General features: G+C 46.2%; 1 protein-coding gene across 1 annotated transcript in view; it reads right to left on the bottom strand.

The window, feature by feature from the left end:
* Positions 1-2,303: 2,303 nt before the first annotated feature.
* Positions 2,304-26,324, bottom strand: part of LOC121538046 (laminin subunit alpha-5-like) — a 224,751-nt gene continuing 200,730 nt past the window's right edge. The window contains exons 65-82 of the mRNA XM_045206924.1: positions 24,690-24,834; positions 20,409-20,542; positions 19,934-20,099; positions 18,804-18,938; positions 17,612-17,763; positions 17,151-17,283; positions 14,519-14,662; positions 14,079-14,209; positions 13,666-13,830; positions 13,315-13,444; positions 8,337-8,506; positions 7,981-8,176; positions 7,127-7,267; positions 6,574-6,733; positions 5,077-5,201; positions 4,718-4,811; positions 3,178-3,297; positions 2,304-2,799 (exon numbers count right to left, since the gene is read on the bottom strand). Coding sequence (XP_045062859.1) covers positions 2,651-2,799; positions 3,178-3,297; positions 4,718-4,811; positions 5,077-5,201; positions 6,574-6,733; positions 7,127-7,267; positions 7,981-8,176; positions 8,337-8,506; positions 13,315-13,444; positions 13,666-13,830; positions 14,079-14,209; positions 14,519-14,662; positions 17,151-17,283; positions 17,612-17,763; positions 18,804-18,938; positions 19,934-20,099; positions 20,409-20,542; positions 24,690-24,834 — 2,590 coding nt within the window. The 3' untranslated portion in view covers positions 2,304-2,650. The remainder of the gene's footprint in view (positions 2,800-3,177; positions 3,298-4,717; positions 4,812-5,076; positions 5,202-6,573; positions 6,734-7,126; positions 7,268-7,980; positions 8,177-8,336; positions 8,507-13,314; positions 13,445-13,665; positions 13,831-14,078; positions 14,210-14,518; positions 14,663-17,150; positions 17,284-17,611; positions 17,764-18,803; positions 18,939-19,933; positions 20,100-20,408; positions 20,543-24,689; positions 24,835-26,324) is intronic.

The raw sequence follows: 26,324 nt of genomic DNA, 5'->3' as shown, positions 1-26,324 counted from the left end.
CCTCCTGGGCAAACTGAACAATTGGGGGAGAAGGGCCTTGGTCAGGGAGGTGACCAAGAACCTGATGGTCCCTCTGACAGAGGTCCAGAGTTCCTCTGTGGAGATGGAAGAACCTTCCAGAAGGACAACATCTCTGCAGCACTCCACCAATCAGGCCTTTATGGTAGAGTGGCCAGACGGAAGCCACTCCTCATTAAAAGGCACATGACAGCCCGCTTGGAGTTTGCCAGAAGGCATCTAAAGGACTCTCAGACCCTGAGAAACAAGATTATTTGGCCTGAATGCCAAGCGTCACGTCTGGAGGAAACCTGGCACCATCCCTACGGTGAAGCATGGTGGTAGCAGCATCATGCTGTGGGGATGTTTTTCAGCAGCGGGGACGGGGAGACTAGTCAGGATTGAGGGAAAGATGAATGGAGCAAAGTACAGAGAGATCCTTGATGAAAACCTGCTCCAGCGCGCTCAGGACCTCAGATTCACCTTCCAACAGGACAACGGCCCTAAGCACACAGCCAAGACAACGTAGGAGTGGCTTCGGGACAAGTCTCAATGTCCTTGAGTGGCCCAGCCAGAGCCCGGACTTCAACCCGATCGAACATCTCTAGAGAGACCTGAAAATAGCTATGCAGTGACGCTCCCCAGCCAACCTGACAGAGCTTGAGAAGATCTGCAGAGAAGAATGGGAGAAACTCCCCAGATACAGGTGTGCCAAGCTTGTAGCGTCATACCCAAGAAGACTTGAGGCTGTAATCGCTGCCAAAGGTGCTTCAACAAAGTACTGAGTAAAGGGTCTGAATACTTATGTAAATGTGATTTTTCCTATTTTATTTATTTTTCTCTAAACTTGCAAACATTTCTGAAAACCTGTTTTTGCTTTGTCATTATGGGGTATTGTGTGTAGATTGATGAGAAAAAAAAATACATTTTAGAATAAGGCTGTAACGTAACAAAATGTGGAAAAAGTCAAGGGGTCTGAATACGTTCCGAAGGCACTGTAATTTCAGGACTAGTTGAAGTCAAAGTTCATGCAACCATTCATTTTCAGTGGTCTGTAGAAGTACAATTGGGTCCAGGTAGGTTTAATTTATGTCTGTGAAACCATCCCTGAGAGATGTAGATTACTGTTACAGTACTAACTCACTAAAGACTCAAACATCTTTAGCTACAGTATCTTTACTCTAGCCTGGGTCCCAGTCTCTTTGTGCCATCATTCCACTCCTTGAATGTACAATTAGTACAAGGAAGAGGTGAATGTTAGCCTGAAATCCAGACCTATCTTTACTCTAGCACTTGTAACGTGTCGTTTTTTGCAAACTGGAAATCAAGACGGAAAAATATACATTTTGTAAGATAAAAAATAAATATATTTAAATTAACTACCGTATATCACCCACCACCAGTGATTGTATCGTAGACATCATGTACATGTGTGTTTATATTGATCCTTTTAGCAGTTGGAAACTTTAAGACATCAGAGCAGGGCTACGTTCATCAGGGAACAATGTTGTGGAACGTTCAGATACAAATACAATATATAGAACAAATAAGGAGAATATTTAAACACATTTCTAGCTGCATTCAGATAAAAACACACTACATAGCCAAAAGTATGTGGACACCTGCTCGTCGAACATTTAATTCCAAAATCATGGGCATTAATATGGAGTTGGTCCCCCCTTTGCTGCTATAAATGCCTCCACTCTTCTGGGAAGGATTTCCACTAGATGTTGGAACATTGCTGCGGGGTATTGCTTCCATTCAGCCACAAGAGTATTAGTGAGGTCGGTCATTGATGTTGGGTGATTGGGCCTGGTCTGTGTTCCAATTCATCCCAAAGGTGGTTGATGGAGTTGAGGTCAGGGCTCTGTGCAGGCCAGTCAAGTTCTTCCACACCGATCTTGACAAACCATTTCTGTATGGACCTCGCTTTGTGCACGGGGGCATTGTCATTCTGAAACAGGAAAGGTCCTTCCCCGAACTGTTGCCACAAAGTTGGAAGCACAGAATCGTCTAGAATGTAATTGTATACTGTAGCATTAAGATTTCCCTTCACTGGAACTAAGGGGCCTAGCCCGAACCATGAAAAACAGCCCCAGACCATTATTTCTCCTCCACCAGACTTTACAGTTGGCACTATGCATTGGGGCAGGTAGCATTCTCCTGACATCCGCCAAACCCAGATTCATCCGTGGGACTGTCAGATGGTGAAGCGTGATTCATCACTCCAGAGAACGCGTTTCCACTTCACAATAACAGCACTTACAGTTGACCGGGGAAGCTCTAGCAGGGCAGAAATGTTATACACCTGTCAGCAACGGGTGTGGCTGAAATAGCTGAATCCACTAATTTGAAGGGGTGTCCACATACTTTTGCCATATAGTGTATATGACATAGAAGAAACATGCCTCTGACGTAGAATACAGAATCACGTCATCAGCTCTATTCACGACATTTCTATTTGCAACGTTCCATAACGTTTCCTTACTGAACATGGCCCACGGGTGTATTCAGTGAGGTGAAAATGTTGCAGATACAAATTTTGCAGACAGAAATGTAACAAAACGTTCTGTAACGTTGTCGTACTGAGCTTGGCCCAGAGTTAGCCGGTTGCAATAGTGCTAAACTGGGTGTAACGAGGCTAAAAAGGGGTCTACATGGCTGGACAGCCCTGTGTGCCCACAGCTCCGTGTACTGACAGGGGATTAGACAGCATGGCTGGTCGCTGGTTCAGGACCGCTCTCCGTACGCAACCATGGAAGGAGGGCAGAGCAGCGGGGAGGCCAGGCACATCAACACCATCTAGAGGAGAGAGGAAGGGGAGTACAAGTTGAAATGCAGAAAGATCATTTTAGTTCTTCATGTTCGAGACGGGAGGTTTAGAGGTCTTATTTGGAATAAAAATATAAAAACATTTGTCATGTTTGAGGTCGTACATATGTGTTGCAGTAGTCTTTCCTTCACCACTCGTACTGTAAAATACTCCTTGTCTAGCAGATTATGCAAATCACTGAATAGTTTTGTGATTACAAAACATTTTCAGACGGCTAACAACTCTCAAAATGACTTCTGAGTCGGTGTATGGAATTTACATCCGATTAGCTCCGGTGTTTGACAGAGTAAGGTAGGGTTCAACAGGAGGAGAAGGGGTTTTGATGGAGAAGGGAGGGGTGCCCTCACCTGGTGCTCCCCCCAGGTACACAGTCTCCTTGGCCCCTGAGGATCGGCCCTGCTTGGGCCCCACACTGTGTTCACTGGCTGCGTCCACACGGAGATGGAGCACGTTGCTCTTCTTCACAACTACAGGGAGAACAGCCCAATGACAACAATATTACAAGACTGTTAGAAGACTGTTTTGAATTGAATTGAATAAAAATGTATTGATCCCAAGTTTAGTAACATTGATGATGCTATATTTTTTCCAGTGCAAATCTACACGGAACAAAAATATAAAAACGCAACATGCAACAATTTCAAAGATTTTACTGAGTTACAGTTCCTATAAGGAAATCAGTCAATTTAAATAAATTAATTAGGCCCTAATCTCTGGATTTCACATGACTGGGAATACAGATATGCATCTGTTGGTCACAGATAACTTTTTAAAAAGGTAGAGGCGTGGATCAGAAAACCAGTCAGTATCTGGTGTGATCACCATTTGCCTCATGCAGCGTGACACATCTCCTTCGCATAGAGTTGATCAGGCTGTTGATTGTGGCCTGTGGAATGTTTTCCAACTCCTCTTCAATGGCTGTGCGAAGTTGCTGGATATTGGCGGGAACTGTAACGCGCTGTCGTACACGTCGATCCAGAGCATCCCAAACATGCTCAATGGGTGACATGTCTGGTGAGTATGCAGGCCATGGAAGAACTGGGACATTTTCAGCTTCCAGGAATTGTGTACAGATCCTTGTGACATCGGGCAGTACATTATCATGCTGAAACATGAGGTGATGGTGGCGGATGAATGGCACGACAATGGGCCTCAGGATCTCGTCACGGTATCTTTGTGCATTAAAATTGCCATCGATAAAATGCAATTGTGTTCGTTGTCCGTAGTTTATGCCTACCCATACCATAACCCCACCGCCACCATGGGGCACTCTGTTCACAACATTGACATCAGCAAACAGCTTGCCCACATGACGCCATACACGTGGCATACAGTTGTGAGTCCGGTTGGACATATTGCCAAATTCTCTAAAACGACGTTGGAGGCGGCTTATGGTAGAGAAATTAACATTCAATTCTATGGCAACATAGTCAGCATGCCAGTTGCACGCTCCATCAAAACTTGAGACATCTGTGGCATTGTGTTGTGTGACAAAACTGCACATTTTAGAGTGGCCTTTTATTATCCCCAGCACAAGGTGCACCTGTGTAATGATCATGCTGTTTAATCAGCTTCTTGATATGCCACACCTGTCAGGTGGATGGAATATCTTGGCAAAGGAGTAATGCTTGCTAACAGGGATGTAAACAAATTTGTGCACAACATTTGAGAGAAATAAGCTTTTTGTGCGTATGGAACATTTCTGGGATCCTTTATTTCAGCTCATGAAAACATGGGACCAACACTTTACATGCTGTGTTTATATTTTTTGTCCAGTGAAGAAACGATAGCGCAAAAGGGAAGAGAAACAATTAATTCCTTGACGATAAAGACCAAAGTGTGTGAGCACTAAGCAGGCTACATCTCTATCTGTAAGCTAGAACTCACTTGTGATACTGTGCCAGCGTCCATCACACAGGGATTCCTCTGGTGTGAAAGAGGTGAAGAATTCTCCGTTACCACTGTTCACTGTGACTGTCACCTGCAGAGGCCCACAACAGTATACAGTCATTATCCACACTCTTTCATTGTACAGATTATTCAGTTTGAAACAGAAGAAAACTGTTTGAAACAGGGAGGTAAGTCCCCTGTAGCTCAGTTGGTAGAGCAAGGCGCTTGCAACGCCAGGGTTGTGGGTTCGTTTCCCACGGGGGGGCCAGTATGAAAATGTATGCACCCGCTAACTGTAAGTCGCTCTGGATAAGAGCGTCTGCTAAATGACTAAAATGTAAATAATTTTTTTTTACCTCTCCCTGGTTGAGGTAGAGACTGAGCTGTTGCCCAGACCCAGCATGCAGCAGGAGACCAGAGTCAGACACTGGCCGGACCTCCAGCTGTACCTCTAGATCCCGACCTAACACCAGGGACTCATCTAAAACAGAGAGACATGGAGAGATTAGTCAGTGTGCTTGGTCCCGACCTAACACCAGGGACTCATCTAAAACAGAGAGACATGGAGAGATTAGTCAGTGTGCTTGGTCCCGACCTAACACCAGGGACTCATCTAAAACAGAGAGACATGGAGAGATTAGTCAGTGTGCTTGGTCCCGACCTAACACCAGGGACTCATCTAAAACAGAGAGACATGGAGAGATTAGTCAGTGTGCTTGGTCCCGACCTAACACCAGGGACTCATCTAAAACAGAGAGACATGGAGAGATTAGTCAGTGTGCTTGGTCCCGACCTAACACCAGGGACTCATCTAAAACAGAGAGACATGGAGAGATTAGTCAGTGTGCTTGGTCCCGACCTAACACCAGGGACTCATCTAAAACAGAGAGACATGGAGAGATTAGTCAGTGTGCTTGGTCCCGACCTAACACCAGGGACTCATCTAAAACAGAGAGACATGGAGAGATTAGTCAGTGTGCTTGGTCCCGACCTAACACCAGGGACTCATCTAAAACAGAGAGACATGGAGAGATTAGTCAGTGTGCTTGGTCCCGACCTAACACCAGGGACTCATCTAAACAGAGAGACATGGAGAGATTAGTCAGTGTGCTTGGTCCCGACCTAACACCAGGGACTCATCTAAAACAGAGAGACATGGAGAGATTAGTCAGTGTGCTTGGTCCCGACCTAACACCAGGGACTCATCTAAAACAGAGAGACATGGAGAGATTAGTCAGTGTGCTTGGTCCCGACCTAACACCAGGGACTCATCTAAAACAGAGAGACATGGAGAGATTAGTCAGTGTGCTTGGTCCCGACCTAACACCAGGGACTCATCTAAAACAGAGAGACATGGAGAGATTAGTCAGTGTGCTTGGTCCCGACCTAACACCAGGGACTCATCTAAAACAGAGAGACATGGAGAGATTAGTCAGTGTGCTTGGTCCCGACCTAACACCAGGGACTCATCTACACCTGTATGTGTGTGGGTGGTCCTCTGTAGCTCAGCTGGTAGAGCACGGCGCTTGTAACGCCAAGGTAGTGGGTTCGATCCCCGGGACCACCCATACACAAAAATGTCGCTTTGGATAAAAGCGTCTGATAAATTGCATATTATTATTATTATCTAACCAGAGAGACAAGTCAGTGTGCTTCAGACTTTACCGTTAAAATACTAGCAACGTTACGTGGTCATATTCCTTTTGTTGAGCCGTGCCTCATAATGTGTCTCTCTCCTAGATCATTTTCCAAATCCAGGGCCTCTTTGACAAACATTTGCAACAATTGCAACTAAATTATTTTAGAGGAGAGAGAGAGAGAGGAGAGGGAGAGAGAGAGGTGGTATACTGTACCTATAGCGATGTGACCTCCCTGGGAGGAGAAGTATGCCCCGGGCTGCAGATTGGTCTGGAAGCAGGGTACAACCCCCAGGCTGGTGGAGGGACTGGCTGGGCTCTCCTCATTCAGCTCCAGGTCCCTCACACAACCCACAAACCCTCCAGGACCTGGCACCTACGTAGTGAAAGAGATGGGCAGTACACCATAAAACAGCTTCAATAAGGAATGTATTTCTCTGTACTGTAAGCACCTATGGTACACACACACAGAGCACCGTAGAGAGAAACACAGAGCACTGTTAAAGCCAAGAGAGAGCATTATGACTTTACCACTGCATTATGTTGATATAAGAGCTATTTTTTCAATTAATCTTTCCTCGATTTCCTAAAATCCTCTCCTCCTCCTCCTCATAATGTATTGGGCATTCTCCTCTAATAGGGAAGGAGGAGAGGGGATAGGACGAACATTTTTGGGGGGGAATTGCAGAAACGTTTATTGAGATAGAACCACAGTTTAAGTCTAATTCCTTGTGTCTCTACTGTGAATGTGATGCAAGGCTGTAGGTACCATGAGAAGTGAGCTGGGAACTCCTCCGATGTAGAGAGGGGAACTGAGGGGGTTCATCTCCGCCCCCGAGACCCTCTTCGACTGGGCATTGATCCCATCAACAATCAAACTGGCCTTCTCTCCCTCCATCTTCACAAACACCTGGAGGGAAAAACAGACAAAAAACATGTTGCTATTACCCTGGTCTTTTATTTTTTATTTTTATTTCACCTTTATTTAACCAGGTAAACCAGTTGAGAACAAGTTCTCATTTACAACTGCGACCTGGCCAAGATAAAGCAAAGCAGTGCGATAAAAACAACAACACAGAGTTACATATGGGGTAAAACAAAACATAAAGTCAAAAAATACAACAGAAAATATATATACAGTGTGTGCAAATGTAGCAAGTTATGGAGGTAAGGCAATAAATAGGCTATAGTGCAAAATAATTACAATTAGTATTAACACTGGAATGCTAGATGTGCAAGAGATGATGTGCAAATAGAGATACTGGGGTACAAATGAGCAAAATAAATAACAATATAGGGATGAGGTAGTTGGGCGGGCTAATTTCAGATGGGCTGTTACTGATGGTGCCAGGATTTTGAAGACGCACGTGTCAAATACACATGAACCACGATCCTGATCTCAAATCGGGACAGAAGAGCGACAATGAGACTACAGAGTCACAACGTGAGGCCAGATTCACACGCCTTCAATGATATTTACTGAGTTCAGATGAAAAGACGTGCGATTTGGACATAAATAAACATGATCACAGTGTTCTTGGTGTGTTACAGATGATGGTGGTAAGATGCTGATAGCATGTTATTGGTCATACCACTCACACACACACACACACACACACTCACCGTGTGCCACTGTCCGTGGTTGTACTTCCTGCGGGAGCGGATGCTAGTCTTCCTCTTCCCACCGTCGATGAGGAGCAGCAGGTGTCCGTCAGAGACAGACAGGGTCATCACAGAGCTGCTATGTTCACCTGATCCAGACACATAGAACACCAGGCCGTCTGACGAGTTCACCCGTAGACCCATTGAGATGTGAGGCCTGGGAGAGAGAAGGGGACAGGGGTTACAGCCATATAGGACATGGGAACAACGGTGGAAAACATATTTTTTTAAGGATTATCTTAAATTGACACAAATGAAAAAAGGCGTCTTTGTTGAAACAGAGCCCTGTTCGAGGGTGATCAGCCAGCACTACTAACGTCCTGCTGAAGGCCTCTGGCAGCGTGTCGTAGCGCTGGTGGCTGTGGGAGGAGCCACTGAAGTGCAGAGCTCCAACCTCCTGATTGGCTATGTCCCCCTTGCAGGACTCCCTGGCACTGCGGCTCCGCCCCCCTGACCCACCACCACCCGCAGGCTTCCTGTGTTTACCCTGTAGAGGGAGGGAGGGAGGGAGGGAGGGAGGGAGGGAGGGAGGGAGGGAGGGAGGGAGGGAGGGAGGGAGAGAGGGAGAGAGGGAGGGAGAGAGGGAGGGAGGGAGGGAGGGAGGGAGGGAGGGAGGGAGGGAGGGAGAGAGGGAGGGAGAGAGGGAGGGAGGGAGAGAGGGAGAGAGGGAGGGAGGGGAGGGGAGGGGAGGGGAGGGGGGAGATATGATAACTTAATCATGGAGGGTAGAGAGCGAGTGGTTCATACAGCAAGGAAAATGGAATGCAGAAATGTGGGACGAACACAGGTATTTAGGAGCTATCTAGGCTAAACACAGGTATTTAGGAGCTATCTAGGCTAAACACAGGTATTTAGGAGCTATTTAGGCTCACAGCTATTAATGTTCTGTGTGTGTGCAACCTTCGGATACGTCTTTTGCAGTGCTCAAGGCCTGACTGAGAAAGAGTTTTGTGTGTAGAGAATTACGATGACAGAATGAATGAAAGCGATTTTTCCACACACAGAACATCCCACAGTGTCTCAGGTATATAATTAGTCATGTGTTCCCCAATACACAGGAGTTGTGCCATACAAGACTGCTTGTTCACTTGGATTCAAATCGTCAGTTTAAAATTTTTCCATTTAAAGTGAAAAAGAACACAATGTGCAAGAAAAAGCGTATTTTTAAACAAAGCTGACGGCCAGTTTCACATGGAGCACACTGTTAAAAAACCTCTAGGAAAGATGCAGACACATCTCTGAATAACTCTCAGAGCTGACGCCACACACAGACAGCGTGGATAGTAGAGAGGCCCTTATATGGCCGGTCACAGAGTGCAGGCTGGGGGGTGCCATAACCCATTCATCTCTCATCCACTGTTATTTTTACTATTGTTTTACTATTTAAATTAAAATTTCTTAATTCTTGATTTCCATAGAAACGTTTTGTGTGTTTTACCTTGTATTACTTTATTAGTTAAGCACTTTGAAATGCATTTGTTGGAATAAATAAAGTTTGATTTGATGCGCAACATGTTTTTCGATTAGAAGCTAAGACCGGTGGAAGTCACGTGGCGGCCAGCGTTCTGGTTCGACAGTTACAACAGTGTGAGACTAACATTAAGTCCCACATATTCAGGGCAGTGCAGGGAGAAGACACAGGTACAGACTTCGAGCTGAAGTAACCCTATAAGTTACTCTATTTGAGTACAAGTGTATCAAGATGTCAGAGGGAATCTATGAAAACCCAGACAGATTTGAAGATAATGAACCTAATGCAGAGATGAACACGGAGAATGATGACAGTGTCTCAGGCACGGTATTAGGAGGTCACACAGATGCAGGACAGTGCAGGGAGAAGACAAATAGTCTGGGTAGCCATGATTAGCTGTTCAGGAGTCTTGTGGCTTGGGGGGGGTCGAAGCTGTTAAGAAGCCTTTTGGACCTAGACTTGGCGCTCCGGTACAGCCGTTACTATCTCACCTCCACCATGAACACAGGAAGTGGCACCAGCCGTTACTATCTCACCTACACCATGAACACAGAAAGTGGCACCAGCTGTTACTATCTCACCTACACCATGAACACAGGAAGTGGCACCAGCCGTTACTATCTCACCTCCACAACGAACACAGGAAGTGGCACCAGCCGTTACTATCTCACCTCCACCACGAACACAGGAAGTGGCACCAGCCGTTACTATCTCACCTCCACAACGAACACAGGAAGTGGCACCAGCCGTTACTATCTCACCTCCACCACGAACACAGGAAGTGGCACCAGCCGTTACTATCTCACCTCCACCATGAACACAGGAAGTGGCACCAGCCGTTACTATCTCACCTCCACAACGAACACAGGAAGTGGCACCAGCCGTTACTATCTCACCTCCACCACGAACACAGGAAGTGGCACCAGCCGTTACTATCTCACCTCCACCACGAACACAGGAAGTGGCACCAGCCGTTACTATCTCACCCTCCACAACGAACACAGGAAGTGGCACCAGCCGTTACTATCTCACCTCCACCATGAACACAGGAAGTGGCACCAGCCGTTACTATCTCACCTCCACAACGAACACAGGAAGTGGCACTAGCCGTTACTATCTCACCTCCACAACGAACACAGGAAGTGGCACCAGCCGTTACTATCTCACCTCCACCATGAACACAGGAAGTGGCACCAGCCGTTACTATCTCACCTCCACAACGAACACAGGAAGTGGCACCAGCCGTTACTATCTCACCTACACCATGAACACAGGAAGTGGCACCAGCCGTTACTATCTCACCTCCACAACGAACACAGGAAGTGGCACCAGCCGTTACTATCTCACCTCCACCATGAACACAGGAAGTGGCACCAGCCGTTACTATCTCACCTCCACAACGAACACAGGAAGTGGCACCAGCCGTTACTATCTCACCTCCACCATGAACACAGGAAGTGGCACCAGCCGTTACTATCTCACCTCCACGACGAACACAGGAAGTGGCACCAGCCGTTACTATCTCACCTCCACCACGAACACAGGAAGTGGCACCAGCCGTTACTATCTCACCTCCACAACGAACACAGGAAGTGGCACCAGCCGTTACTATCTCACCTCCACAACGAACACAGGAATTGGCACCAGCCGTTACTATCTCACCTCCACCATGAACACAGGAAGTGGCACCAGCCGTTACTATCTCACCTCCACAACGAACACAGGAAGTGGCACCAGCCGTTACTATCTCACCTCCACAACGAACACAGGAATTGGCACCAGCCGTTACTATCTCACCTCCACCATGAACACAGGAATTGGCACCAGCCGTTACTATCTCACCTCCACCATGAACACAGGAAGTGGCACCAGCCGTTACTATCTCACCTCCACCATGAACACAGGAAGTGGCACCAGCCGTTACTATCTCACCTCCACGACGAACACAGGAAGTGGCACCAGCCGTTACTATCTCACCTCCACGACGAACACAGGAAGTGGCACCAGCCGTTACTATCTCACCTCCACAATGAACACAGGAAGTGGCACCAGCCGTTACTATCTCACCTCCACCATGAACACAGGAAGTGGCACCAGCCGTTACTATCTCACCTCCACAACGAACACAGGAAGTGGCACCAGCCGTTACTATCTCACCTCCACCATGAACACAGGAAGTGGCACCAGCCGTTACTATCTCACCTCCACAACGAACACAGGAAGTGGCACCAGCCGTTACTATCTCACCTCCACGACGAACACAGGAAGTGGCACCAGCCGTTACTATCTCACCTCCACGACGAACACAGGAATTGGCGGTCGGCAGAGTGCAAAGCAATGGGTGCAAATGATGTTGTTATAAACAGCCGAGAAGAACAGGCAGAGAATGCATGACTAATTATATAATATTACTGTAAAAAATGTTATGATCCACTTTCATTATTATCCACAATGTATCACCAATGTTCATGTCACTGTTGAAAGAAATTTGATGAACTGACTTGTTGGAAAGGTGGCATCCTATGACGGTGCCACGTTGAAAGTCACTGAGTTCTTCAGTAAAGGCCATTCTAATGCAATGTTTGTCTATGGAGATTGCATGCTCGATTTAATACACCTGTCAGCAACGGGTGTGGCTGAAATAGTCAAATCCACTAATTTGAAGGAGTGTCCAGATACTTTTGTATATATAGTGTATCTATATTTTACATTATGGTGTGCATATTTACATTTTTTACATTTTAGTCATTTAGCAGACGCTCTTATCCAGAGCGACTTACAGGAGCAATTAGGGTTAAGTGCTTTGCTCAAGGGCACATCGACAGATTTTTCACCTAGTCGGCTCGGGGATTAGAACCAGCGACCTTTCGGTTACTGGCACAACGCTCTTACCCACTAAGCTACCTGCCGCCCATAACAATTATAACAATCAACATTCTTTTTCATTATAGTTTGTACTGTTTTCATTGACATTTTTACAGTTAATAATCAATGTGTAATGACAGCATGTTTTGTCTTTCATTCTGTTGTATAGGAGTTAATTCTGATTAAAGATCCATGATGTCATTTACTTGTCAGGTATACTGTCTATAATCTCTCGTCACAGCCTTAACATCAAGTGGCTGATCTGGTTCTGAGTGCAGAGCGTATGCAGACTGTGAGAGCTGAAACGTGAGATGAACACACTCGCTCACACACACAGCTATTCATATACACACTCAGAACATCACATCAGAGGGTGTCAGGCTGCAGGCATGGAAGTAGTATTAGAATACATTAGACACTATCTTAATGGTGTCAGGTATAGAAAAAGTATTAGAACACATTATATATTGTGTATCTATGGTGTTAGCTATAGAAGTAGTATTAGAACACATTATATATTGTGTATCTGTCACGCCCTGGCTCTGGGGACTCTTGTATGTTGAGCCAGGGTGTTAGTGTCTTTGTTTCGTTTTCTATGTTCTGTTCTAGGTTATGTGTTTCTATGTTGGCCGGGGTGGTTCTCAATCAGAGGCAACGAGAATCAGCTGTTGCTTGTTGTCTCTGATTGGGAACCATACTTAGGCAGCCTTTTGTGCACTTGTGATTCGTGGGATCTTGTTCCGTGTAGGTTTGTGTTATTGACCGAGGACTTCACGTTTCGTTTTGTTGTTTTGTTATTTGTATCGTGTTGCTAAGTACACTATTAAAGAGATGTACGCATATCACGCTGCGCCTTGGTCCACTCATTATGACGATCGTGACAGTATCTATGGTGTTAGCTATAGAAGTAGTATTAGAACACATGATATATTGTGTATCTATGGTGTCAGATCAGGTACCTTAAGGTTCTTCTGTCGTGGGGGTGTGGCCAGGATCTGTTGAGGTTTATTGGCCGCAGGACAGTCTAGAGGGACGTTGACGTTCCCGTTAGCATTCATCAGATTCACCACCATCTGAGAAGGCTTGTCTCTGTAGAGTACAGTCATTGTAGTGTTGTTAGCCTGTTGTCATGGGCTACAGTAACAGCCCTAGTCCTACACACAGTGGTACATCACATCTGGTCTTAGAAAACTAGCTTCTAAACTAGCAGTGGTAGGAGTAGCAACATTCAAACTGAAATTCATGCAATCCTCCACACATCCCTACTTTCTCTGCTCTGTCTTTCCCTGTTTCCCTAAGCCCCCTGTTACCTCTTGATGAACAGGTTGCTAAGACAGCCGGTGAGGTTGTCGAGGCTGTTGTCAGGTGTTCCTCCCAGGTAGACCCCTCCAGGTGACAGTGCCGCCCGGCTGCGACCCCCTCCGCGACCCGTATCCCCATTCTTCTCCAGGACGTCATCCACATACAGACGCAACCTACAGAGACACACGCCACACAAGCCATCAGCAACACCACAGATGGGTTTCATGTTTCACAGCTATTCCATTCAAAGGAGAGAACATGACTGCATGTTGAACAGAATTTGCCAGTCAACCCTTCCCCCTCACCCAATGTCCTTCCACTTCCTCCCAAATAAAATAGTATAAATAATTACGTAATTGATGAGAAGCATTTATGATGATGATGATGATTATGATGATTATTATCAGATGGTAAATCCTACCTGTTGTTGTTGCTGTACAGAGCTACATAATGATCGTTGTCATCGTTGTAGGTCTTCTGAGTCTTCACCTCGTTGTTACCTGCCCTCACTATCACATGACCCATATCCAGGAACACCTGGCACACTCCGTCCTGACGAGAGAACACAAATTACATTCCATCACACTCCGTCCTGACGAGAGAACACACACATTATAACCACATATTACAATCAATCACGATCATGTAACCAAAGACATGTGAAGTTACGATTAGATCAATCACAATCATGTAACCACGGACATGTGAGAGAGCGAGCGTGAGAGAGAGGGGGAGAGAGAGCGAGCGAGAGAGAGCGTGTGAGAGAGCGTGTGAGAGAGAAAGGGAGGGCGAGAGAGCGAGAGAGAGAGAGAAAGGGAGGGCGAGAGAGCGAGAGAGAGACAGAGAGAGAGGGTATAGTACCTGAGCCTGGTGGTAGAACATGAGTCCGTTCTTCTGGTCTGTGCGGAAGCCAAACCCAGCGTAGAAGTTGTTCCTGAGACCAGGGATGCTGTCTGGAGACAAGTCCAGGTAACTCTGCCCTGAGAAGTGGGCCTCACGGGCCACCTGACACAAAGAGAGAGAGAGAGAGAGAGAGAGAGAGAGACAGACAGAGAGAGAGATAGAGAGAAAGAGAGAAAGAGAGAGAGAGAGAGAGAGAGAGAGAGAGAGATGTGTTATACAGACATCCATTATAAAGAAAGAGACAGGAAAGTATTCAGACCCCTTGACTTTTTCCACATTCTGTTACATTACAGTCTTATTCTAAAATGGATTTTAAAAAATTATCCTCAGCAATCAACACACAATACCCCATAATGACAAAGCAAAAACAGGTTTCTCTAAATTTTAGCAAATGTATTACAAATAAAAAACCTAAATACCTTATTTACATAAGTATTCAGACCCTTTGCTATGAGACTCAAAATTGAGCTCAGGTGCATCCTGTTTCCATTGATCATCCTTGAGATGTTTCTACAACTTGATTGGAGTCCACCTGTGGTAAATTCAATTGATTGGACATGATTTGGAAAGGCACACACCTGTTTATGTAAGGTCTCACAGTTGACAGTGCATGTCAGAGCAAAAACCAAGCCACGAGGTCGAAGGAATTGTCCGTAGAGCTCCAAGACAGGATTGTGTCGAGGCACAGATCTGGGGAAGGGTACCAAAACATTTCTGCAGCATTGAAGGTCCCCAAGAACACAGTGGCCTCCAACATTCTTAAATGTAAGAAGTTTCGAACCACCAAGAGTCTTCCTAGAGCTGGCCGCCCGGTCAAACTGAGCAATCGGGGGAGAAGGGCCTTGGTCAGGGAGGTGACCAAGAATCTTCCAGAAGGACAACCATCTCTGCAGCACTCCACCAATCAGGCTTTTATGGTAGAGTGGCCAGACAGAAGCCACTCCTCAGTAAAAGGCACATGACAGCCCACTTTGAGTTTGCCAAAAGACACCTAAAGACTCTCAGACCATGAGAAACAAGATTCTCTGGTCTGATGAAACCAAGATTGAACTCTTTGGTTTTAATGCCAAGCGTCACGTCTGGAGGAAACCTGGCACCATCCCTACGGTGAAGCACGGTGGTGGAAGCGTCAGGCTGTGGGGATGTTTTTCGGCTGCAGGGACTGGTCGAGGGAAAGATGAAAGGAGCAAAGTACAGAGAGGTCCTTGATGAAAACCTGCTCCAGAGCTCTCAGGACCTCAGACTGGACAACGACTCTAAGCACACAGCCAAGTCAACGCTGGAGTGGCTTTCGGGATAAGTCTCTGAATGTTCTCTGGAGAAACCTGAAAATAGCTGTGCAGCAACGCTCCCCATCCAACCTGACAGAGTTTGAGAGGATCTGCAGAGAAGAATGGGAGACACTCCACAAATACAGGTGTGCCAAGTTTGTAGCGTCATACCCAAGAAGACTCGAGGCTGTAATCGCTGCCAAAGGTGCTTCAATAAAATACTGAGTAAAGGGTCTGAATATTTATGTAAATGTAATATACATTTTTTATTTGTAATAAATTAGCAAACATTTCTAAAAACCTGTTTTTGCTTTGTCATTATGGGTTATTGTGTGATTAGGAAACAATTTAATCAATTTTAGAATAAGGCTGTAACCTAACAAAATGTGGAAAAAGTCAAGGGGTCGGAATACTTTCCGAATGCACTGTATACTAACCAGTAAGTTGTTGGCACAGCCGTAGCTGACCCCAGATCTGTCCATAACTAACAGTATACTAACCAGTAGGTCGTTGGCACTGCCTTAGCTGACCCCAGATCTGCCCATAACTAACAGTATACTAACCAGTAAGTCGTTGGCACAGCCGTAGCTGACCCCAGATCTGTCCATAACTAACAGTATACTAACCAGTAGGTCGTTGGCACTGCCTTAGCTGACCCCAGATCTGCCCATAACTAACAGTATACTAACCAGTAAGTTGTTGGCACAGCCGTAGCTGACCCCAGATCTGCCCATAACTAACAGTATACTAACCAGTAGGTCGTTGGCACAGCCGTAGCTGACCCCAGATCTGCCCTTAACTAACAGTATACTAACCAGTAGGTCGTTGGCACAGCCGTAGCTGACCCCAGACCTGCCCATAACTAACAGTATACTAACCAGTAGGTCGTTGGCACAGCCGTAGCTGACCCCAGAGCTGCCCATAACTAACAGTATACTAACCAGAAGGTCGTTGGCACAGCCGTAGCTGACCCCAGACCTGCCCAAACTAACAGTATACTAACCAGTAGGTCGTTGGCACAGCCGTAGCTGACCCCAGATCTGCCCATAACTAACAGTATACTAACCAGTAGGTCGTTGGCACAGCCGTAGCTGACCCCCAGATCTGCCCATAACTAACAGTATACTAACCAGTAGGTCGTTGGCACAGCCGTAGCTGACCCCAGATCTGCCCATAACTAACAGTATACTAACCAGTAGGTCGTTGGCACAGCCGTAGCTGACCCCAGATCTGCCCATAACTAACAGTATACTAACCAGTAGGTCGCTGGCACAGCCGTAGCTGACCCCAGATCTGCCCATAACTAACAGTATACTAACCAGTAGGTCGCTGGCACAGCCGTAGCTGACCCCAGAGCTGCTCATCCTTTTCAGGTCGATGTGAGAGTTCATGGCCTTGACGTTCCTGAAACAGCCCTTCAGAGAGCCCTGGTGAGGGAACAGGGCCTTCAGGCTGGGTGGAGGGAGAAAAATACAATATTATTACGTTTATGCATCTTAGGGATGATGTTAAAAAAAACTGTTAGTGAGTGTGTGTTTGCTTGTGTTCATGTGTGTGTGTGCTTGTGCTCCTGTGTGTGTGTGTGCTTGTGCTCCTGTGTGTGTGTGTGTGTGCTTGTGCTCCTGTGTGTGTGCTTGCGTCCATTTGTGTGTGTGCGCATTTCAGCATGCGCGAGCATGCGTGAAAGCTTGCGCTCCTGTGTGTGTGTGTGTGTGTATGTGTGTGTGTGTGTGTGTGTGTGTGTGTGTGTGTGTGTGTTGTGTGTGTGTGTGTGTCTAACTTTTCAGGCATCTTCTCCTCTGGGACTCCGGCCAGGTAGTAGCTGGCGTCGAAGCGTGGCAGGGGCGTGGTGAAGACGTTGTTAAACAGGGTTTGGCGGTTGTTCCTCACCACAACACGCGTGGTCGTATCATAGAGGAGGATGATCTCCAACTACACAGGAACACAAACACCCAAACGTAACAGTCACACAGAAACTTACAACACAAACACCCAAACGTAACAATCACACAGAAACTTACAACACAAACACCCAAACGTAACAGTCACACAGAAACTTACAATACAAAAACACCAAACTTTACAACTTTATTACTTAACCTTCCAGGAGAAAATGTCTTGAGGTAAAAAAAAAAAACTATTTTCCAAAACGGCAAACCTCCTATCACACCACCACAATATCTACTTAATACTTGCTGCCCAAAAGACAATGAATCAAGGTGTATTGTGCTGCATGTCCAAGAGCAACTCTATTTCTATGTGCAGACCAGTGGAGGCTGCTGAGGGGAGGACGGCTCATAATAAAGTCTGGAACGGAGCCAATGGAATGGCATCAAACACCTGGAAACCATGTGTTTGATGTATTCGATACCATTCCACTGATTCCGCTCCAGTCATTACCACGAGCCCGTCCTCCCCAATTAATGTGCCACCAACCTACTGTGGTCTAGACTAGCTTTAACGTCAGTGTTCTTACAGATTTGGGGTCAGCCTTTAACACTAACTACAGTATAATGTACAGTATAAACTTAAAGCAACAGTATAATATTTCTTACAGATTTGGGGTCAGCGTTTAATAAAGGTGCAATATGCAGACATCGCTCCGCCATTTCCTGGTTGCCAAAATTCTAATAGTTCGCCTAATTTCAGTTTATGTGACAAAACAAGCAATGGATAGTGTAGAGAATCATTGTACCATCTAAACCGCTGTGAAATATATTTTAAATAACCGAAAATATTGTATTTTCAGTTGTTTGAAGCTGGTGTGCAAAACCGAAAGTAAAAGAAACTTAACAACGTGAAGCATAGAAATAGAGCACATAGAACAGATCTACTGCTTCTTAGACCTGCTTTCAACGAGAACTAACAGATCTATAACTCCGATTTCTATGTTAATTTGGTCGGGTCGCCCAAAAAGTTACATATTGCAGCTTTAACACTGTCTACAGTATAAACAGTATAATGTTTCTTACAGATTTGGGGTCAGCGTCGCTGATCTTGAGGTAAGGTGAGTCCGGGTCTTTAGGCTCCAGCTCCTGTAGAGAACCAGTGACGTCATAGAAGACCCTGAGACGTCCCTGACGCACCGCCAAGCACAGGAACTTCTCCTGATGGGGTCACATACACAGACAGGTTCAAACAGGAACCAACAGGGCGTCAATACACAGACAGGTTCAAACAGGAACCAACAGGGCGTCAATACACAGACAGGTTCAAACAGGAACCAACAGGGCTTCAATATTTACATTTTACATTTTAGTACAGACGCTTCACACTACAGTGTGAACACATATACATATTGGCCCCCGTCGGAATCGAACCCACACTGGTTCAAACATGCTCATCAACTGAGCTTCACCGCCGGACAGTCTCTCCCCACACAGGGACCAATTGCAGCGCCGTCACAGACAGAGCCTGATCAAACCAGGATCCAGCACAGTTGCACTGCGAGAGTGCCAGACCACCACGTCAATACACAGACAGGTTCAAACAGGAACCAACAGGGCTTCAATACACAGACAGGTTCAAACAGGAACCAACAGGGCGTCAATACACAGACAGGTTCAAACAGGAACCAACAGGGCGTCAATACACAGACAGGTTCAAACAGGAACCAACAGGGCATCAATACACAGACAGGTTCAAACAGGAACCAACAGGGCGTCAATACACTGGCTAAGTCCTGACTCTCCACCTTATAATAATAATAATAAGCCATTTAGCAGACGCTTTTATCCAAAGCGACTTACAGTCATGCGTGCATACATTTTTTTGTGTATGGGTGGTCCCTGAAGTGTACACTAACACACGTCCAACGCTTTTCGATCCATGACGGGCAGTGTCCAAGTGAATCAGGACCCAAAACATTGTTTTTTTATAAGAGTGTTAACAGTCAGAAGTTACAGTATTGTATCTGATACTACGGGACAGAGCAGTTATTTTGTATACAGCAGTACTGTGTGTCTAAGAGAATGTTTCCCTCTGGGACATTAAAAGTTCATCCTATCCGGTGCTAAACACTGTGACCATAATATTTTCATGCCAGTACAGTCATCTTGAGACTTAAACCCACAGCAGCAGTAGTAGAAGTGTGACCTCTGACCTGGCTGAGGAGCATGAGAAGGATGCCGTTGTGACTCTTCAGTTTAACTTCCTGTTCAAAGCGTTGCATCTTCCCTGTGTCCTCCTTGAAGGTGACCTCGGCGTAACCCGTCCCGTCAAAGTAGGCCGCGTCGTTCACCCACTGCTGGGTCAACACCGGCTTCGGTCTGACGGGACAGGGGAAAAACACGTCAGTAACACGCCAAACAATATCACTATATTCATAGACAATTCATACACTACTTTCGTGTCAAATGCGTTGTACATGAGTTTTGCTACCTGACTGTGAACTAGGCCATAGACCGCAAATGATTAGATCATAATATTGCTATAAATGTTGATATTTTTGTAAGGAATATAAACTAAAGCTCCCAGATTCAGAGGTCCACACGAGGAGGTTTGTGGATCTTGTTAGTATTCAGTGCTGAGCGCTCCAGCCATAGAGATAAGATGTAGTGGTCTGCTAGTGGTCTCACCTTCCACATGGTTTCTCCTCGGTGGTGTTGAGTTGGAAGATGTTCTCGAAGTTATAGAGACTGAGCACCTCCTCATTCAGGGTCTCCAGCTCAATACAGCCCTTGAAGTTGGGCAGCTGGAGCTGGAGAGGGGGCTGAGAGAAGAACGGAGAGAGAGAGATGTTACTAGACGGCTGAGAGAAGAACAGAGAGATATGAGTTACTGAAGGGGCTGAGAGAAGAACGGAGAGAGAGAGATGTTACTAGACGGCTGAGAGAAGAACAGAGAGATATGAGTTACTGAAGGGGCTGAGAGAAGAACGGAGAGAGAGAGATGTTACTAGACGGCTGAGAGAAGAACAGAGAGATATGGGTTACTGAAGGAGCTGAGAGAAGAACGGAGAGATATGGGTTACTGAAGGAGCTGAGAGAAGAACGGAGAGATATGGGTTACTGAAGGGGCTGAGAGAAGAACGGAGAGATATGGGTTACTGAAGGGGCTGAGAGAAGAACGGAGAGAGAGAGATGTTACTAGACGGCTGAGAGAAGAACAGAGAGATATGGGTTACTGAAGGGGCTGAGAGAAGAACGGAGAGAGAGAGATGTTACTAGACGGCTGAGAGAAGAACAGAGAGATATGGGTTACTGAAGGGGCTGAGAGAAGAACGGAGAGAGAGAGATGTTACTAGACGGCTGAGAGAAGAACAGAGAGATATGGGTTACTGAAGGAGCTGAGAGAAGAACAGAGAGATACAGTGGGGGAAAAAAGTATTTAGTCAGCCACCAATTGTGCAAGTTCTCCCACTTAAAAAGATGAGAGAGGCCTGTAATTTTCATCATAGGTACACGTCAACTATGACAGACAAATTGAGGAAAAAAAATCCAGAAAATTGTAGGATTTTTAATGAATTTATTTGCAAATTATGGTGGAAAATAAGTATTTGGTCACCTACAAACAAGCAAGATTTCTGGCTCTCACAGACCTGTAACTTCTTCTTTAAGAGGCTCCTCTGTCCTCCACTCGTTACCTGTATTAATGGCACCTGTTTGAACTTGTTATCAGTATAAAAGACACCTGTCCACAACCTCAAACAGTCACACTCCAAACTCCACTATGGCCAAGACCAAAGAGCTGTCAAAAGACACCAGAAACAAAATTGTAGACCTGCACCAGGCTGGGAAGACTGAATCTGCAATAGGTAAGCAGCTTGGTTTGAAGAAATCAACTGTGGGAGCAATTATTAGGAAATGGAAGACATACAAGACCACTGATAATCTCCCTCGATCTGGGGCTCCACGCAAGATCTCACCCCGTGGGGTCAAAATGATCACAAGAACGGTGAGCAAAAATCCCAGAACCACACGGTGGGACCTAGTGAATGACCTGCAGAGAGCTGGGACCAAAGTAACAAAGCCTACCATCAGTAACACACTACGCTGCCAGGGACTCAAATCCTGCAGTGCTAGACGTGTCCCCCTGCTTAAGCCAGTACATGTCCAGGCCCGTCTGAAGTTTGCTAGAGTGCATTTGGATGATCCAGAAGAGGATTGGGAGAATGTCATATGGTCAGATGAAACCAAAATAGAACTTTTTGGTAAAAACTCAACTTGTCGTGTTTGGAGGACAAAGAATGCTGAGTTGCATCCAAAGAACACCATACCTACGGTGAAGCATGGGGGTAGAAACATCATGCTTTGGGGCTGTTTTTCTGCAAAGGGACCAGGACGACTGATCCGTGTAAAGGAAAGAATGAATGGGGCCATGTATCGTGAGATTTTGAGTGAAAACCTCCGCCCGGGCAACGAAGGAGTGGCTTCATAAGAAGCATTTCAAGGTCCTGGAGTGGCCTAGCCAGTCTCCAGATCTCAACCCCATAGAAAATCTTTGGAGGGAGTTGAAAGTCTGTGTTGCCCAGCGACAGCCCCAAAACATCACTGCTCTAGAGGAGATCTGCATGGAGGAATGGGCCAAAATACCAGCAACAGTGTGTGAAAACCTTGTGAAGACTTACAGAAAACGTTTGACCTGTGTCATTGCCAACAAAGGGTATATAACAAAGTATTGAGAAACTTTTGTTATTGGCCAAATACTTATTTTCCACCATAATTTGCAAATAAATTCATAAAAAATCCTACAATGTGATTTTCTGGATTATTTTTTCTCATTTTGTCTGTCATAGTTGACGTGTACCTATGATGAAAATTACAGGCCTCTCTCATCTTTTTAAGTGGGAGAACTTGCACAATTGGTGGCTGACTAAATACTTTTTTCCCCCACTGTATATGGGTTACTGAAGGAGCTGAGAGAAGAACGGAGAGATATGGGTTACTGAAGGAGCTGAGAGAAGAACGGAGAGATATGGGTTACTGAAGGAGCTGAGAGAAGCTAGAGAGAGATATGGGTTTCTGAAGGAGCTGAGAGAAGAACGGAGAGATATGGGTTACTGAAGGAGCTGAGAGAAGAACGGAGAGATATGGGTTACTGAAGGAGCTGAGAGAAGAACGGAGAGATATGGGTTACTGAAGGAGCTGAGAGAAGAACGGAGAGATATGGGTTACTGAAGGAGCTGAGAGAAGAACAGAGAGATATATGGGTTACTGAAGGAGCTGAGAGATGCAAGAAAGAGATATGGGTTACTGAAGGAGCTGAGAGAAGCTAGAGAGATATAGGGTTACTGAAAGAGCTGAGAGAAGCTAGAGAGATATGGGTTACTGAAGGAGCTGAGAGAAGCTAGAGAGATATGGGTTACTGAAGGAGCTGAGAGAAGAACAGAGAGATATGGGTTACTGAAGGAGCTGAGAGAAGCTAGAGATATATGGGTTACTGAAGGAGCTGAGAGAAGCTAGAGAGATATGGGTTACTGAAGGAGCTGAGAGAAGCTAGAGATATATGGGTTACTGAAGGAGCTGAGAGAAGCTAGAGATGGATATGGGTTACTGAAGGAGCTGAGAGAAGCTAGAGAGAGATATGGGTTACTGAAGGAGCTGAGCGAGGAAACAGATCTATAAATTACAAACAGTAGAGATACACTATATATATACACAAAAAGTATGTGGACACCCCTTCAAATTGTTGGATTCGGCTATTTCAGCCACACCCGTTGCTGACAGGTGTATAGAATCGAGCACACAGACATGCAATCTCCATAGACAAACAGTAGAATGGCGTACTGAAGGGCTCAGTGACATTCAAAGTGGCACCATCATAGGATGCCACCTTTCCAACAAGTCAGTTCGTCAAATTTCTGCCCTGCTAGAGCTGCCCCGGTCAACTGTAAGTGCTGTTATTGTGAAGTGGAAACGTCTAGGAGCAACAACGGCTCAGCTGCGAAGTGGTAGGCCACACAAGCTCACAGAATGGGACCGCTGAGTGCTGAAGCGCGTAAAAATCGTCTGTCCTCGTTGCAACACTCTCTACCGAGTTCCAAAATGCCTCTGGAAGCAACGTCAGCACAATAACTGTTCGTTGGGAGCATCATGAAATGGGTTTCCATGGCCGAGCAGCCTAAGATCACCATGCGCAATGCCAAGTGTCGGCTGGAGTGATGTAAAGCTCGCCGCCATTGGATTCTGGAGCAGTGGAAACGCGTTCCCTGGAGTGATGAATCACACTTCACCATCTGGAAGTCCGACGGACGAATCTGGGTTTGGCGGATGCCAGAAGAACGCTACCTGCCCCAATGCATAGTGCCAACTGTAAAGTTTGGTGGAGGAGGAATAATGGTCTGGGGCTGTTTTTCATGGTTCGGGCTAAGCCCCTCCATTAAAGGGTAATCTTAACGCTACAGCATACAACGACATTCTAGACGATTCTGTGCTTCCAACTTTGTGGCAACAGTTTGGGTTTCCACAAATCAAGATCCATACAAAAATGGTTTTAAGAGATCGGTGTAGAATAACTTGACTGGACTGCACAGAGCCCTGACATCAACCCCATCGAACACCTTTGGGATGAATTGGAACGCCGGCTGCGAGCCAGGCCTAATCGCCCAACATCAGTGCCCGACGTCACTAATGCTAATGCTGTTATAGCAGCAAAGGGGGGGGACCAACAACGTATTAATGGCCATTAATTTGGAATGAGCTGTTCGACGAGCAGGTGCCCACATACTTTTGATCATGTTATGCATGAGGGAGAAAACTACAGGTCTACTGTATATTTGGTATAACCACTACATATCTACGAAAGGCTGTGGATACATTGTGGTCCTTTGAACCGGACACACACACACACACACACCCAACCACCCCCCAACCACACACACAACCCCCCAACCCCCCAACCACACAGCTCCTTCTCACCGTGAATGTGTCAGGGTACCCTCCCACGTAGAACACAGTGTCTTCAGTCTGGAGGTTGAGCAGTCCGCTGTCCCCTCCTGCCTCCACCACAGCCTTGGTCACCCTGGTCTCCGAAGTCATGGCCATCTGACCATACTGAAGGATCCTATAGAGCGAGAGAGAGAGAGAAAGAAAGAGAGCGAGAGAGAGGAGAGAGACAGAGACAGAGAGAGAGAGAGAGAGAGAGAGAGAGAGAGAGAGAGAGAGAGAGAGAGAGAGAGAGAGAGAGAGGAGAGCGAGCGAGAGAGGAGAGAGAGAGCAAGAGAGGAGAGAGAGCAAGAGAGGAGAGAGAGAGAGAGAGACAGAGACAGAGACAGAGACAGAGAGAGAGAGAGAGAGAGAGAGAGAGAGAGAGAGAGAGAGAGAGAGAGAGAGAGAGAGCGAGAGAGAGAGAGAGAGAGAGAGAGAGAGAGAGAGAGAGAGCGAGAGAGAGAGAGAGAGAGAGAGAGGAGAGCGAGCAAGAGAGGAGAGAGAGAGCAAGAGAGGAGAGAGAGCAAGAGAGGAGAGAGAGCAAGAGAGGAGAGAGAGCGAGAGAGAGGACAGAGACAGAGACAGAGAGAGAGAGAGAGAGAGAGAGAGAGAGAGAGAGAGAGAGACAGAGACAGAGACAGAGACAGAGAGAGAGAGAGAGAGAGAGAGAGAGAGAGAGAGAGAGAGAGAGAGAGAGAGAGAGAGGAGAGCGAGAGAGAGAGGGAGAGAGCGAGCGAGAGAGGAGAGAGAGAGCAAGAGAGGAGAGAGAGCAAGAGAGGAGAGAGAGCGAGAGAGAGCGAGGAGAGAGAGAGAGAGGAGAGAGAGCAAGAGAGGAGAGAGAGAGAGAGGAGAGAGAGAGAGAGAGGAGAGAGAGAGCAAGAGAGGAGAGTGAGAGAGAGCAAGAGAGGAGAGAGAGCGAGAGAGGAGAGAGAGAGAGAGAAAGAGGAGAGAGAGGCAGCGGCAAATCAACAGGAAATAGAATACATAAAATAAAATATAAATATAGCATTACATTTACATGACAACTTAGTCATTTAGCAGACGCTCCCATTCAGAGCAGCTAGTGCATTAATAGGCGAGACAACCACATATCACACTCGTACCACAACTATGTCACATATCACTACATAATAAAATACATAACACCTAAAAATGTCTGTGTCTCTTCACAGTCCCAATCTCTCCTCAACTTTGAGCCAGGAGAGATTGATTTGTACACTACCGGTCAAAAGTTTTAGAACAATGCTTGTCCAACAGTCTTGAAAGAGTTCCCACATATGCTGAGCACTTGTTGGCTGCTTTTCCTTCACTCTGCGGTGCAACTCATCCCAAACCATCTCAATTGGGTTGAGGTCGGGGGAGGCCAGGTCATCTGATGCAGCACTCAATCACTCTCCTTCTTGGTAAAATAGCCCTTACACAGCCTGGAGGTGTGTTGGGTCATTGTCCTGTTGAAAAACAAATAATAATCCCACTAACCCAAAAACCAGATGGGATGGCGTATCGCTGCAGAATGCTGTGGTAGCCATGCTGGTTAAGTGTGCCTTGAATTCTAAATAAATCACAGTGTCACCAGCAAAGCACCACCACACCATAACACCTCCTCCTCCATGCTTTACGGTGGGA

The sequence above is a fragment of the Coregonus clupeaformis genome, chromosome 24 (assembly GCF_020615455.1).
Source record: "Coregonus clupeaformis isolate EN_2021a chromosome 24, ASM2061545v1, whole genome shotgun sequence".
NCBI classification, from domain to species: domain Eukaryota; kingdom Metazoa; phylum Chordata; class Actinopteri; order Salmoniformes; family Salmonidae; genus Coregonus; species Coregonus clupeaformis.
The sequence above is the reverse complement of the archived record's forward strand: the minus strand, read 5'-3'. Positions and strand labels throughout refer to the sequence as shown.